At 38.8% G+C, this 16,283-nt stretch overlaps 1 protein-coding gene across 1 annotated transcript in view; it reads left to right on the forward strand.

Moving 5' to 3' along the window:
• The window catches only part of B4GALT6 (beta-1,4-galactosyltransferase 6), a 70,099-nt gene extending 56,061 nt beyond the window's left edge, over positions 1 to 14,038 (forward strand). Inside the window, exons 6-9 of the mRNA XM_043444344.1 lie at positions 6,091 to 6,278; positions 8,989 to 9,111; positions 9,393 to 9,494; positions 10,355 to 14,038. Coding sequence (XP_043300279.1) covers positions 6,091 to 6,278; positions 8,989 to 9,111; positions 9,393 to 9,494; positions 10,355 to 10,502 — 561 coding nt within the window. The 3' untranslated portion in view covers positions 10,503 to 14,038. The remainder of the gene's footprint in view (positions 1 to 6,090; positions 6,279 to 8,988; positions 9,112 to 9,392; positions 9,495 to 10,354) is intronic.
• The last annotated feature ends 2,245 nt before the right edge of the window (positions 14,039 to 16,283 follow it).

The raw sequence follows: 16,283 nt of genomic DNA on the forward strand, positions 1-16,283 counted from the left end.
TTGAGGAAGCCACCTGCCATGTCATGAAGACATTCAGGCAACCCCATGGAGAAAATTGACTTGCTAGCATATCTTGCTGACCATGTGACTTAGCTATTTTGGAAGTGGATCTGCCAGCTGAAGTCCAGACATCACAGAGCAGTGATCAGGGATCTTTGTCAGAATATCCTATCACAGTGCTTTGAGCATCGTAAATGCTATGGTGTGATTAACCACCAGTTTTGCTGTGATTTGTTACACATCAGTTGATGAAGAATGTGTTTCCTAATCAGAGTTCTGGAAAAATATAGCAAAAAAAAAAGAAAATGGGGATGGGGAGGGGTAAAACAACCAAAGGAATAATGTAAGACTGTTTCCCAGAAGCAAAGACATGAGTCTTTAGATTAAAAGGGTCCACATGTACCCATGAATAAAATACAGATCTATAAAGCGTATTACTTTGAAAATTTTTAATACAAATTAAAAAGAAAAGATAACAAAAACATTCTGTAGGAACAGTTGCTCATGATTATGTGTCAGAATCACATGAACCTTCTCAGCAGTGCTGAAACCTAGTTGATTGTGGAGCCACATGCCTTTAAAATTCTAGGGGAAAGTAATTTTTACCTAGAATTGCTTTACGCAGTCAGTATATAAGCCAAGTGTGCAAGTAGACTGATGGCGTTTTCATTCATTCATTAGCTAAATACACACACACACACACACACACACACACACACACACATACACACACACACATACATACATACATACATATGTATGTGTGTGCTCAGTCACTTAGTCCTGTCTGACTCTTTACAACCCAGTGGACTGTAGCCTGCCCATGGCTCCTCTGTCCATGGGATTTCCCAGGCAAGAACACTAGAGTGGGTTGCATTTCCTTCTCCAGGATATCTTCCTAACCCAGGGATGGAATCACCATCTCTTGCATTTGCAGGTGGATTCCTTACCACTGAGCCACCTGGGAAACCCTCTCTCTCTCTCTCTCTCTCTCTCTCTCTCTCTCTCTCTCTCTCTCTCTCGTGTGTGTGTGTGTGTGTGTGTGTGTGTGTGTGTGTGTGCGCGCGCGTGCTGCTGCTAAGTCGCTTCAGTCATGTGCGAATCTGTGCGACCCCATAGACAGCAGCCCTCAGGCTCCTCTGTCCATGGGATTCTCCAGGCAAGAATACTGGAGTGGGTTGTCCTGCCCCCTCCAGGGAATCAAACCCCTGTGTTTTAGTCTTTTATGCCTCCTGCATTGGCAGGTGGGTTCTTTACCTCTAGAGCTACTTCAGAAACCTATATATATGTATGTATGTATATGTGTATATATATGCTATATAAATACATATATGTATATATTAATTTTCCCCCATGGATCCTGACATAGGAAGCTGCTGAAGGAAGATCCTCAACAAATTGACCTAGCCAGGAGAAGGGCACAGCTGATGTAGGGGGAGCAGGAGGCGGCCCAGGATGATGGCCACAGCCGCTCAGACTAGGCCAGACAGGAGCAAGATGTGAGGGCGGTGGGAGCTAGAGCCGAGCTTGGAGGGTGGAGGAGTAAGTGAATGATGGTTTGAGGTATTTGAATGATTGCATCAGTTATTAATAAATACAGCATACCTCTTGGGGCTTTTGTACAAAATAATAACAGTTGTATATTAAACTAAGAAAACTGAAGACAGTTATTAATCCCAGTTTGAGGAAGAAAACAGAATCGTAATTTATTCAACACAAATATTTACATAGTTGTAGTAATGCAAACATCATTGATTTAACAAAAAATTGTGACATAACTCTGTTGGGAGAGTGGCTGGAAGGGCAGTGAGTGTAGAGGTGTAAATCCTCAGTAACCATGGTAAGAAATCAATAGTGTCTAAAAAGTGAATGAGGCAAGGGGATATCGGAACTTTCATTACCTTGAAATATAGAGGTGAGTCTAGAATAAACTTCTAGAGGTTTATAAATGTATTGCTTTTGGAAGATGAAGGGGGGTTAGATATAGAGCTTATTTTTATTATAAGCCATTAAGTATTAGGTCCACATTTAATAAAAACAATTTTTTATAATCCTAAAGGAAAGTCATTTGTTCAAACCGATGATGTACCAGTAACAACATTATAATTTAACTGCCTTTTGTTTTTATCTTCTCCATCTCACTGGTGAGGAAAAGCTTTAAAAAATAAAGTGATTTCTGTTATCTCAAGTTAGTGCAGGACTCAGGACTAAAACTTAGTAATTTTGCACTCTTGAGGGAGCACTCTGGTGATGACTACATTGTGTATCTCATTTGCTTCTGTCATAATCCTTTTTTTGTTTTAAGTTTTGGAAATGATTTTGAGAAATATTGCTAAGGCATAAAGTGATTTCACTCTGATTTTCTTTAGCTGTAGAATGAAAGTTTTTATTGCTAGTGTACCTTTATATAATTTCCCTCATAAGTAAAAGGAAGTAGTAATAATATAGGAAGTTGGATTCTGTGTAGTAAGTTCCCACTTTGTCTCTTAAAATGTTCTTGTCCAAAGAAGACATACAGATGGCTAACAAACACGTGAAAAGATGCTCAACATCACATATTATCAGAGAAATGCAAATCAAAACCACAATGAGGTACCATTACACGCCAGTCAGGATGGCTGCTATCCAAAAGTCTACAAGCAATAAATGCTGGTGAGGGTGTGGAGAAAAGGGAACCCTCTTACACTGTTGGTGGGAATGCAAACTAGTACAGCCGCTATGGAGAACAGTGTGGAGGTTTCTTAAAAAACTGGAAATAGAACTGCCATGTGACCCAGCAATCTCACTGCTGGGCATACACACTGAGGAAACCAGATCTGAAAGAGACACGTGCACCCCAATGTTCATCGCAGCACTGTTAATAATAGCCAGGACATGGAAGCAACCTAGATGCCCATCAGCAGATGAATGGATAAGGAAGCTGTGGTACATACACACCATGGAATATTACTCAGCCATTAAAAAGAATTCATTTGAATCAGTTCTAATGAGATGGATGAAACTGGAGCCCATTATACAAAGTGAAGTAAGCCAGAAAGATAAAGACCAATACAGTATACTAACATATATATAAAATTTAGAAAGATGGTAGCGATAACCCTATATGCAAAACAGAAAAAGAGACACAGATGTACAGAACAGACTTTTGGACTCTGTGGGAGAAGGCGAGGGTGGGATGTTTAGAGAGAACAGCATCGAAATATGTATATTATCTATGGTGAAACAGATCACCAGCCCAGGTTGGATGCATGAGACAAGTGCTTGGGGCTGGTGCACTGGAAAGACCCAGAGGGATCGGGTGGAGAGGGAGGTGGGAGGGGGGATCGGGATGGGGAATACATGTAAATCCATGGCTGATTCATGTCAATGTATGGCAAAAACCACTACAATATTGTAAAGTAATTAGCCTCCAACTAATAAAAATAAATGGAAAAAAAATGTTCTTGGTCTGTATCATAAACAAGAATAATAAAAATAGAAACTCTTACCTGGGTCCTATACAGTGGAAGTGACAAATTCACGGGATTAGATCTGATAGAGTGCCTGAAAACTATGGACAGAGGATTGTGACATTGTAAAGGAGGCAGTGATCAAAATCATCCCCAAGAAAAAGAAATGCAAAAAGGCAAAATGGTTATCTGAGGAGGCCTTACAAATAGCTGTGAAAAGAAGAGAAGCAAAAGGCAAAGGAGAAAAGGAAAGATATATCCATCTGAATGCAGAGTTCCAAAGAATAGCAAGGAGAGATAAGAAAGCCTTCTTAAGTGATCAGTGCAAAGAAATAGAGGAAAACAATAGAATGGGAAAGACTAGAGATCTCTTCAAGAAAATTAGAAATACCAAAGGAATATTTCATTCAAGGATGAGTACAATAAAGGACAGAAGTGATACAAACCTAACAGAAGCAGAAGCTATTAAGAAGAGGTGGCAACAATACACAGAAGAACTATACAAAAAAGATCTTCATGACCCAGATAACCACAGTGGTGTGATCACTCACCTAGAGCCAGACATCCTGGAATGCAAAGTTAAGTGGGCCCTAGGAAGCATTACTATCAACAAAGCTAGTGGAGGTGATGGAATTCCAGTTGAGCTATTTCAAATCCTAGAAGATGATGCTGTGAAAGTGCTGTATTCAGTATGCCAGCAAATTTGGAAAACTCAACAATGGCCACAGGACTGGAAAGGTCAGTTTGCATTCAAATCCCAAGGAAGGGCAATGCCAAAGAATGCTCAAACTACCGCACAATTGAACTCATCTCACATGCTAGCAAAGTAATGCTCAAAATTTTCCAAGCTAGGCTTCAACAGTATGTGAACTGTGAACTTCCAGATGTTCAAGCTGAATTTAGAAAAGGCAGAGGAACCAGATCAAATTGCCAACATCCACTGGATCATCGAAAAAGCATGAAAGTTCCAGAAGAACATCAACTTCTGCTTTGTTGACTACACTAAAGCCTTTGACTGTGTGGATCATGACAAACTGTGGAAAATTCTTCAAGAGATGGGAATACCAGACCACCTTCACTGCTTCCTGAGAAATCTGTATGCAGGTCAAGCAGCAACAATTAGAACTGGACATGGAACAACAGACTGGCTCCAGATTGGGAAAGGAGTACTTCAAGGCTGTATATTGTCAGCCTGCTTATTTAACTTATCTATTCAGAGTACATCATGCGAAATGCTGGGCTGGATGAAGCTCAAGCTGGAATCAGGATTGCCAGGAGAAGTATCAATAACCTCAGATACGCAGATGACACCACCCTTATGGTAGAAAGTGAAGAGAAACTAAAGAGCCTTTTGATGAAAGTGAAAGAGGAGAGTGAAAAAGCTGGCTTAAAACTCAACATTAAAAAAACTAAGATCATGGTATCCAGTCCCATCACTTCATGGCAAATAGATGGGGAAACAGTGGAAACAATGATAGACTTTATTTTCTTGGGCTCCAAAATCACTGCAGATAGTGACTGCAGCCATGAAATTAAAAGATGCTTCTTGAAAGAAAAGCTGTGACCATCCTAGACAGCATATTAAAAAGCAGAGACATTACTTTGCCGACAGAGGTCCATCTAGTCAAAGCTGTGGTTTTTCCAGTAGTCATGTATGGATGTGCCAGTCAGACCATAAGGAAAGCTGAGTGCTGAAGAATTTGATGCCTTTGAACTGTGGTGTTGGAGAAGACTCTTAAGAGTCCCTTGGACTGCAAGGAGATCCAACTAGTCCATCCTAAAGGAAATGAGTCCTGAGCATTCATTGGAAGGACTGAGGTTGAAGCTGAAGCTCCATTAAATACTTTGGTCACCTGATGTGAAGAACTGACTCATTAGAAAAGACCCTGATGCTGGGAAAGAGTGAGGGCAGGAGGAGAAGGGGACGACAGAGGATGAGATGGCTGGATGGCATCACCCATTCAAAAGATATGAGTTTGAGCAAGCTCTGGGAGTTGGTGATGGACAAGGAGGCCTGGCATGCTACAGTTCATGGGGTTGCAAAGAGTTGGACACAACTGAGCAACTGAACTGAAAGGAAAATGGTTGTAAGAAAGGTAGTTGAATTTTATATAATAAGTTCCAATTGTTTTTGTCTCTAAAAATGCCTTTGTGTCTATTATAAGCATTTAGTAATACAAAGTTAGCCCTCTCTGGCCTTATTATATAAGAGAAGGGTCACTGCTTCTTGATTCACTTTATTTCCTGCTTCTTTTAGTGTTGACACCATATGGAGAGCATCACTAAAACATGCAACCTGTATTATTTTCAGTGGCTTTGTTTTTTTTTTTTTCCTGGTCATAAATAACCTATATCCTGATGCATTTGAAGTAAAACAGAAACCTGAATTACATCATTATATAAATGTGATGATCTCCCAATGGACTTGATAATAATAGTGTTTTTGCATGTGTTACCAAAGTATAAAATAAGGTAATAATTCAAACAGTATATTTTATAATCCTAAAGCATGTTTACTATTTTATCTATTTGATTTGGATGTATTTGTTTTTGCTATTTGACCATGATTCAACGAGTTAGAAAGCTACAGAAAAAAGTCATGGCAGAGCCTGAGTGCATTTCTCTTTTGCTTTCTGTGTAGACCGGCACACAGCCTTTTAACCGAGCAATGCTCTTCAACGTGGGCTTTAAAGAGGCCATGAAAGACAGCGTCTGGGACTGTGTCATCTTCCACGATGTGGATCATCTACCTGAAAATGACCGAAACTATTATGGATGTGGAGAGATGCCACGTCACTTTGCAGCCAAGCTGGATAAATACATGTATATGTAAGTGATGGCAGTCTTCCTGATATGGTGCAACATGTTCGCGCTCAGTCACGTCCAGCTCTGTGCAGCCCCATGGGCTGTAGCCCGCCAGGCTCTTCTGTCCATGAAATTCTCCAGGCAAGAATACTGGAGTGGGTTGCCAGGCCCTCCTCCAGGGGATCTTCCTGACCCAGGGGCTGAACCTGCCGTCTCCTGCCTTCACAGGCAGCTTCTTTACCATCTGAGCTACCTGGGAAGCCAGATATGGTGCAACATACCTGCAGAGTTATATCATTAAAATGGAAGCAGCATTATGTGCCTGGATCTGAGGGGGCCCAAGAGCCTAGAAAATACCTGTCACTCCAGCCCACCTTCACAGGGAGCTGCTCCATAGAGTCACTTGTTATCCCGGTGCTTCCTCACACACAGGTTTCAGTGTGGGGTGGTAGGAAAGAAAGCCTGGTTTCTACGGTCAAGGAAATGTGGGCCCAGGTTCTGGCTTTTACGTTTAGCAGTTAGAGGGCTTGGTTGTCCCAGGACGTGCATTTCTGAAGGCTGGTTTCCTTGTTCAGGAAGCTCTGCGCGTTCCCAGGCTCTGGGCTGCCCCAGGTAAGAGAGGGCACCGCTTGGCTCCTCTGTGTTCCCCTCCTCCGGGGATGTTCCAGTGCAGGGAAGGCCCTCTCCTGCAACCCATTTTCTCTTCTTCCGAAGCTGTGTTTTCTTGACCAGCCTTTAATATTAAGAAACATTTTTTTCATTTTGTGATGGGAGATATGTTGAAATGATACCATCATTGGAGCTGTGACAGTAAACTTGACATTAAAGCAAGCAGGCCTGCTCTGGGAAAGAGATCTCAGTTTTTATTGACTAACAAGTGGAGAGGAGAGAAAATAGCTTGAAGCAGGGAGATGTTGGCTCCGTCACCCTTTCTCCTGCGGCCTGACCTGCAGTCGAGCAGGGTGGTGCTGGCTCCGTCACTGTTTGACCTGCTGCCCAACCTGCAGAGCTCGAGAAGCAGGAAGTCTCTGTGATAGGACCTGGCGAATCAGCTCAGAAATGAGAAAAGAGTGCTTTTTGTTTTTAAAACTGGTCATTGTCATCATTAGAAAATATCCTTTTTACCGTGGTATCAGAAATCCAAGTCTGGCATTACCTTGGGAAGATCACCCTGATTCAGGATTTGATTCTTTGTACTTCTAGAAACTAAATTTTGGTCAATCTGCTAGAGTCACATTAAATTCAGGGGAATTGATTTTTACTAGGGCTTTCCTGATAGTTCAGTTGGTAAAGAATCCTCCTGCAATGCAGGAGACCCTGGTTCAATTCCTGGGTCAGGAAGATCCACTGGAGAAGGGATAGGCTACCCACTACAGTATTCTTGGGCTTCCTTTGTGGCTTAGCTGGTAAAAAATCCGTTTTGTTTTCTTTTTTTTTTTTTTTAACTAAATTTTACTAAAGATTTTTATTTAATCTTATAAATTAAAATTTAATAAATTTTAATAAAGATTTTTGCTAAAAGATAATCATGAGTGTCATAGAAATGAAGAGTTCTCAATTTTTGTTTGAAAATATTAATTTCTAATGAATAAAGTCATCTCATCTACCTAGACTAATCCTAGAACTTCCCAGGTGGTGCTAGTGGATGAAAACAATGACCCTATATATATGCGAGACAGCAAAAGAGAAACAGATAAAAGAACAGACTTTTGGACTCTGTGGGAGAAGCTTAGGGTGGGATGATTTGAGAGAATAGCATTGAAACATGTATATTACCATATGTAAAGTAGATCGCCAGGCCAGGTTCAATGCATGAGACAGGGCACGCAAAGCTGGTGCACTGGGGTGACCCTGAGGGACGGGGTGGGGAGGGAGGGAGGTGGGAGGGGGGCTCAGGATGGGGGACACATGTACACCCATGGCTGATTCATGTCAGTGTATGGCAGAAACCACTACAATAGTGCAATGTAATTAGCCTCCAATTAAAATAAATAATTAAAAAAAAAAAAAAGCGCCCGCCAGCCAGTGCAGGAGACAGAAGATATGTGGGTTCAATCCCTGGTTGGGGAGATCCCCTGGAGCAGGGCATGGCAGCCGACTCTAGTATTCTTGACTGGAGGGTCCCATGGACAGAGGAGCCTGGTGGGCTACAGTCCATAGGGCTTCAAAGGGTCAGACACAACTGAAGCAACTTAGCATACAGACTAATCCCAGGGTTCATAGGGTATCTTAGAAGGGCATTGCAGGAATAGGCAGCTAGTTTTTTCAAAATTAAATGCTAGACTTGCTTTTTACTAGTTTATATTTATCCTCATCTATCTAATATTGTATTTAATAAATTAAGATCAGTTAATTTAGGAAATTGGCTTGGTAAAATCTAACATTGCATTAGCAGCTATTGATGTATTTGATCAAGTTTACTTTTGGTGTGAAAATAGGCCATTTTTTGAACACTAGGTTTTGAGTCTTACAAAGTAATAATACTAAATAGTGGTTTCAGTTACCACAAGAATTTTATGTAATACAGTGAGGTAAACCTGTTTCACTAGAATATAAAGATGCTTTGTTTCTTGGTATGTTTTATACTTCCAAAAATATAATTTAATCAATATGATTGTTTATATGGAAATAGAGGTATATTTTGCAAAGCACATAAAAGATCTAAAAGTCGACTTCATATAGCAAACTGTCTTGATTTTATTTTTAGAATGCTGTTTTCTGCTTTCTTTTGTAGTCTTCCTTATAAAGAGTTTTTTGGCGGTGTAAGTGGACTAACAGTGGAACAGTTCAGAAAGATCAATGGTTTTCCTAACGCCTTCTGGGGCTGGGGAGGGGAAGACGATGACCTTTGGAATAGGTATGTTGAGGTACAAATTACTTAAAATTGGAATTTCTAGTAATTTCCTTTCTATTAAGTAAACTGCACTTTCTATCCCAGGAAAGGATTCTTTGGGATGGAAAATCTTTGTGGTCCTAAATCCTGTGTTGTGTTTTTCCTTTTTTTTCATTGAATGCCCTTTTGAAATTACTGACAGCACGTGCATTCAAGCATTCTCTTGTATTTTAAATAGAACTCAATCATTCTTATGTCATATTTTATTTCTTAATGTATTTTCATTTCCGTATATTGTATCTTAGGGTTCACTATGCTGGATATAATGTAACAAGACCAGAGGGGGACCTGGGAAAATACAAGTCTATTCCTCATCACCATCGAGGTGAAGTCCAGTTCTTAGGACGGTAAGTTTAATATCACCTTTAGATAGCGAGGTTTCAAAGTTATTTAATATATGAAAGATCTTTTATAAAATGCATCGTGCTCCCCACACAAAAAAAAAGCTTTCGAAGGGAATTTTCTGTCGATACCATTTTTCTTCATAAAAGTAAAGCATTCTTGTGCTTGTTTTTTAAAAATAATTTTTAAAATTTATTATTTTTGGCTGTGCTGAGTCTCTGTTGCTGTGTGGGCTTTTTTCTAGTTGTGGTGAGTGGGGCTCCTCTCTAGTTGCAGTGTGCAGGCCTCTCATTGCAGTGGCTTCTCTTGTTGTGGGGCACGGGCTCTGAGGCCTGCCGGCATCGGTACGTGTGGCAGGTGGCATCAGTAGGTGTGGCATGTGGCCTCATTTGCTCTGCGACAGGTGGCATCTTCCCAAATCAGGGGTCAAACCCATGTCTCCTGCATTGGCAGGGTGGATTCTCCACCACTGAGCTACCAGGGAAGTCCTTGTGCTTGTTTTGAAAAGATACACATGTATGTATACTTAAACACACACACACATACACACACCCTTATATATTAAAGAGCCTGGTTAATTGTTCATATAAAAAATTTTTCCTTAGCATAAAGCCTAATGTATTTCATTTCTTAAGGATATGTAAGTTGTAAGAGTACAAGATAATTATTTTTCAGGTAGCATTTTAAGACTAGTAAAAATGCTGATTTAGAACGTGGTGTAGAAGGGTTTTTAATTATGTGTAAGAACCCAGAATTGTAAAGAGCTTTAAGTGCTTTACTGATGAGAATGACCTTGAGCATATTCTCATGTTTTTCTTTTGAAACCTGTTTCTGTTACTTTTAATTTTTTTCTCTAATGCTGTAGGTATAAATTACTCAGATACTCAAAAGAGCGCCAGTACATCGATGGGTTGAACAATTTAGTATACACGCCAAAAATACTGGTTGATAGGTTGTATACAAATATATCTGTAAACCTCATGCCAGAGTTAGCTCCAATCGAAGACTATTAAAGGAAGTAGCTCACGTGGCAAGACCGCAGTGCTGGATCGGAACCTGGGAGTGCGCCCCTAGTGGAGGTCAGTGAATGGATGCGTCACAGCGCTCTGGGTGGTGAGAAGAGCTGTGTTCTCCGTGTTTATTTGTGGGATTGTACAGTCAGCCTTCTTCCACCCGCCCATCTTCTACCCTGAGACACACCCCCTGGCGAGCACTGCAGAGACCAGATGCAGTTAAGTCCGGCAGTTACAGGAGCTCCCTACGAAGAGAAAATTTTTATACTAAAATCTATAATTTAAGAGAATGCTTTATTTCCATTTAAACATATTTTGTACATATGTGATGTAAATTAATGTGTTCAAATTGTTGAAAAATAAGATGTGTTACAGTTTTGCATGTAACGGGTGATGCCTTTATGGGACTTTTATAAACATTTTTTATTTGCATGGAATAAAACCCTGTAAATTTATGTCACTAAACAAAGGTTAACCTTGTGTGAAATGAAGGAACTGTCAATAATTGACAGCCAACTAATACAGTACACTGTTATACTAGTTTTGAGCTTTAGACCCTCAGCTTTTTGTGTGGAAGAAGTCACAGCTTCTGTACGGTTTTTAAGGGTAAGAAGAAAGGACTTAAATAGCTTTTCTTCCTACCAGAATTACCAATTTTTTTTTTCCTTGCTTGCAATCTCATCAGATTTTGCTAAATCACAACCATATTATTTATGCATATTGCATGAGTATTACTAAGAAAATCTTAAAAGTTGTGATGTGACATGATATAAAGGACCTCTTTGTTAAACGTCTCTCATGTACCTCTGGTGTAAGTGTCAGGGATTTTGTGCCTCAAAAAATGTTCCCAAGGTTGCGTGTGGTTGTACACTGTATTTTTTTAATTCACAGTGAATAGCACTTTTATTATTTCCAGTTCAGAAGAACCAAAAAAAATTTTCATTTAAGAAAAAAGCAAAACAATTTTTTAAAAGATTGAGTTATGGAAAACCCAGTAGTACTTAAAACATACAAATGAATTATACTATTAGATAAAAAATTAAATGTTCTATTTTTATGAAGGTAAATGCTTAGTAGATAAAAGCAGATTTTAAGTTTAATTATCAGACTCACAGAACTTCAAGTTTGGAAGGGACCCTTTCTAATGTTGGCTGGTTTCATTCAAACTGCATGTATTTTTTTCACTTTTAAGATATTACATCGCTGGTGTTAAAATTTCCTCACTAAAACCATAAATTAATAGAATTATATTAAAATACATTACCAATTATTTAAATGCATTGGCTTTATTAAGACACTTCTCTAAAAACAGGTCTCTCTACCTGTTATCAAGTGTATTACTTAATCTTGAATTTGGATGGCATTTTCATAACAAAACCAAACAGTATCCTTACTTGAAAATTATCAGTTACGATTGACCAAAGATTCTTTAAAATGTCTTAAGCTATTTTCACAAATTTAAAAGAAAAAATTACATGTCTATCAAATGAACCTTCAGTATTGAGGAACAAAATAGATTATTCACCTGACATGGATATACTTATTTATCTCTCAGGTTGTAAGTTTAATTTTAAAATCGTCATTTTCTATGGCAAATATTGATAACACAAATGACTGCAAATGAAACCATAAAATAATTGAAATTCTTACACTTTGAGAAAACTGATAGCTCTCTATTATAACAAATTTTCTACATTTGTTTCTTAGAATTCCAAAATATTTGTTTTTCATTTTTTGATGAAAATTCAAACCTTCTGGAAAGCAAGATATTTGTTCTTAAATTGTGTATCTATCTCTCAAAGCCAATGTAGTTTTTTAATTTGATGGAAGAAAGTAGATTGAAAAAGTTAACATTTGTTGATCACTAACAAGATAGTAGGGGCATAGGAGCATAATTAACCCAATAATACTTAAATATTTTAGTCATGGGGGAAATTGGGGCTGTTTCTGAGTCTTAGTAGGAAAACATATTTTTCTCTTTAATATGGAGCTGCCCACATTTTGGAATATTCTCATTTTGATACACATTTTTATAGTTTCAAGAGAATTCCATTCAACTAGTATTTGCCTTATTTTCTTGGATTAGGTCTACTAATAATTTTGTTTTAAGTGAGGGCCGTGACTATTTTGGTTTTTTCAGTTTTGGATGCAGTGTGGCGTCCTGAGAAAGCCATCTCATTAGTTTGCTTTTTGTGTTTTGCTTTTTAAGTGCAGACCTCAAATTGATTTTTGCATATAAGTAGTAACTTTTATGTTTGCGTATATGTGATAGAGCTTTGCCAGTTATCTGTATGAAAAGAGCTCTGTCCCATGATGGTGGTGGTGGTTTAGTACCTAAGTTGTGTCCAACTCTTTGCAGCCCCATGAATTGTAGCCCTTCAGGCTCCTCTGTCCATGGGATTTCCAGGCAGCAATACTGGAATAGATTGGTTGACATTTCCTTCCCCAGGGGTTCTTCCCAACCCAGGGATTGAACCCTCGTCTCTTGCATCTCCTGCCTTACAGACAGTATCTTTACCAACTGAGCCACCAGGGAAACCTGTAACTCTGTCCCATAAAAATTAACAAATACATTACAGATGCAAGCTACCTTTATAAGTTCAGTGGATTTATTAGCATGCGTGTATTGATTACCTACTCGATTAGGTGCAGTGCTAGGTATGTCCACAGAAAACATCTTATTTCAGTTCTAAACAAATCAAGTTAAGCAAGTTAAAACCTTTCTAAAATTATGAAAACGTCTTCTGTTAACTTATGCATTATATTTTTTAGTCTCAAAGGCAAGAAATGTATATAGATAGACATAATTCTGAGCTCCCTATAGCACTACTGGGAAAGTTACACAGTGCCTTTCGACTAGAGAAAGTAGTAATGATTAATGGGCCTGTTTGTAGAAAAGAAAAGGAAAAAGTGTACACATTTGCTGTAACATTATGTCTCATTCACAGTGGGGATTGTCATTTAAGTCTTTGCCAAAACTGGGGTTTAATGAATATTTTTTTAGTCTAAATATAAATTTCTGTTTGTAGTTTGTGAAAAGGTATTCCATTAAAAAAAACCCTTATTTGCAATATTATGTAAATACAAAATTATGTGTTACAACTTGCTTATTCTTCTTTCCTAGCCAAGGTATTGATATCCATTTTAAAACAAAATGGAAAAATATCCAGTTCAATATTCTCCTTCATTTTGGAGGTTCTGTGCAAGTAAAAGCAGATCGTGTGTCGTTTTATTTGGCCTTTGTTTGCCTGCGTCATATTTCTTTGTGTTCTTTTCAGACAAATACTGGTACTCTAGATTTATTATCTTGTATTTGCAAATATGCCAATGAGAGAACTGAAAAGGTCATAGTGTTTATCAGAAAAAGGAAGTGTACTTAAGATTATTTTATTTATTAAGCTCTAAAAGGCTTCTATATAAATGCACTGAAATAAATGCTAGTAATTTCTTGTACTCTCATTTTTTTTTTTTTGCTTCTCATGGAAATGTTTGTACTTTTTTATCATTGTCTTTTATGAAATATAATGTTCTAAAGACCTTGTGTGATGATGTAATTATTTTCTCAGGACCTGTTTTTGGGTTGTCTGGGGTTTTGTTGTGTTTGTGTTCCTGATTTTCAGGTGGATTATTGCTGAGTACTACGGTTGTACTAGGATTTACACTGTAAGCAGGTGATCACATCTGCCTTTGTAGCAGTGTCAGTTAAATACATTTAGACATGACCTCATAGCTTGAACCTCAGAGGACACACAGTGACATTTAAATACTGTTCATCAATACAATTAGTAATCTGCTGTATCAAAATGAATAGTTAAGAAGTCATTTTTGGCGTAACTTTCTTCTCCCTGCACAACTTCAGTAAGCTGGTGTGTTGTAGGCAGGAATCTGAAGATCTTTAAGGCAGTCAAATCTCAGAAATACCTTGAGACTGGATTTGCATTTGGGACTAGATCATGAGATCATGACTTCTCTCAGTTTGAATTATTTGTATGAATTCTCAGTGTTATTAATTTTTATGCATAGTATGACTTACCGGGATATTGTCACTATACATCACAAATAAAGCCAGTCATTAAATCATAATCATTTAGGTATTCACATCCTGCTAAGCCAGAAAATGGAGCTTGCTTAGTCTGCCCCAGGTTCCCGCCTATAGTATTAGTGTGTCCTCTGATGAATAATGCAGCGTAATTCAATGGTTTTATATTTTTTATTGTCTTTATTATTTTTTTCCAAGTTTATTGAGATATAATTGACATACAACACTGTCTGAATAATGGTGTACAGCATAATGAAATAATGACCACAGTAAGTTTAGTTGAACACCCATCATCTCATATAGATGCAAAAGAGAAGGGAAAAAAAAAGGGTTTTCCTTGTATGGATTTAAGGTTGTGGAGATATTCTGGACCAAGTAATTTTTTTTTTTAGAAAAAGTGCTTCTTAAGGAGCATGTACTCTATTGCTCTTGATTTAAGTGACTTCAGAAAAGATAGTCCTGTATCACCAACAGAATATTACAAGAACAAATATGTGGGTTGAAAAGTAATACTTGTGTCTTTCTCAACGCATTTCTAAGATACATTTTGGTGGACCTGAATTCCATATCTAATTTAATCAGACATTAACTACTTTCAAGGAGTGTCCTGTCCTCTATGTAAAACTGGCAGAGTGGGACACTTGAAAACCTGTGTGTGCTCACTCAATGAGTCATGGCTGACTCTTTGCGACCCCATGGACTGTAGCCCGCCAGCTCCTCTGTCCATGTGCTTCTCCAGGCAAGAATACTGGAGTGGGTTGCCATGCCCTCCTCCAGGGGATCTTCCTGTCACGTGAGGTGCTCTATTGCGCCCTCTGCAGACATTAGTTGTATGGTTCGCTCATGCAATATTTGAGAGCCAACGGGGCGGCTTGAAGGAGCAACTGTTTTCCAGGTGCAGAATATTTCTCAGCCAATGAATAACCAACACGGACCTACTGTAGAGCTCAGGGCACTCTCCTTGATGTTATGTGGCAGCCTGGATAGGAAGAGGGCTTGGGGGAGAATGGATACATGCTGCACATATGGCTGAGTCTCTCTACCTTGCACCCGAAACGGTCATGACGTTGTTAATTGGCTATACTTAAATACAAAATAAGTTTTTTTTAAAAAAGCCAAAAATAGAGTATATCTCTGCTGGAAACACTACATGTCAGAAGGATAGTTGAAATAATTGCTTTTCTGCAACTGTGGACCTTGATTTGCAGTTACCTCTTAGTAGAACTTTGTTGAAAGGTGGTAGTTATAAGTGAAGACTCTGGAATAAGACTCGAGTTTGAGTTCACTCATTCACTGTTATTAGCTGTGTGTGCTCAGTCACTAAGTCGTATCTTGACTCTTGTGACCCCATGGATTGTAGCCCGCCAGGCACCTCTGTCCATGGGATTTCCCAGGCAAGAATACTGGAGGGGGTTGTCATTTCCTCCTCCAGGGGATCTTTCCAGCCTAGGGATCCAACTCATGTCTCCCACTTGTCCTGCATTAGCAGGCAGACTCTCTACCACTGAGCCACCTGGGAAATTTTACCAAAATTTTAAACCACTCTGGCCCTCGATTTCTTGGTCTCTCTATGGAGGGTGAGGGAAATACCTGAGCGTCATTCAAATGATTAAAGTAACTAATTCTAATAGAGCACTTAGCACAGTGCTGGACTCCGAGCACAAACTTGGCTTATATTAAGTCAATTTCCAGTTTTAGAGTGAATTTCTTTTCATACAAATTGGCTTGGATCATATTTTAAG

The sequence above is a fragment of the Cervus canadensis genome, chromosome 23 (assembly GCF_019320065.1).
Source record: "Cervus canadensis isolate Bull #8, Minnesota chromosome 23, ASM1932006v1, whole genome shotgun sequence".
Taxonomy (NCBI): Eukaryota; Metazoa; Chordata; class Mammalia; order Artiodactyla; family Cervidae; genus Cervus; species Cervus canadensis.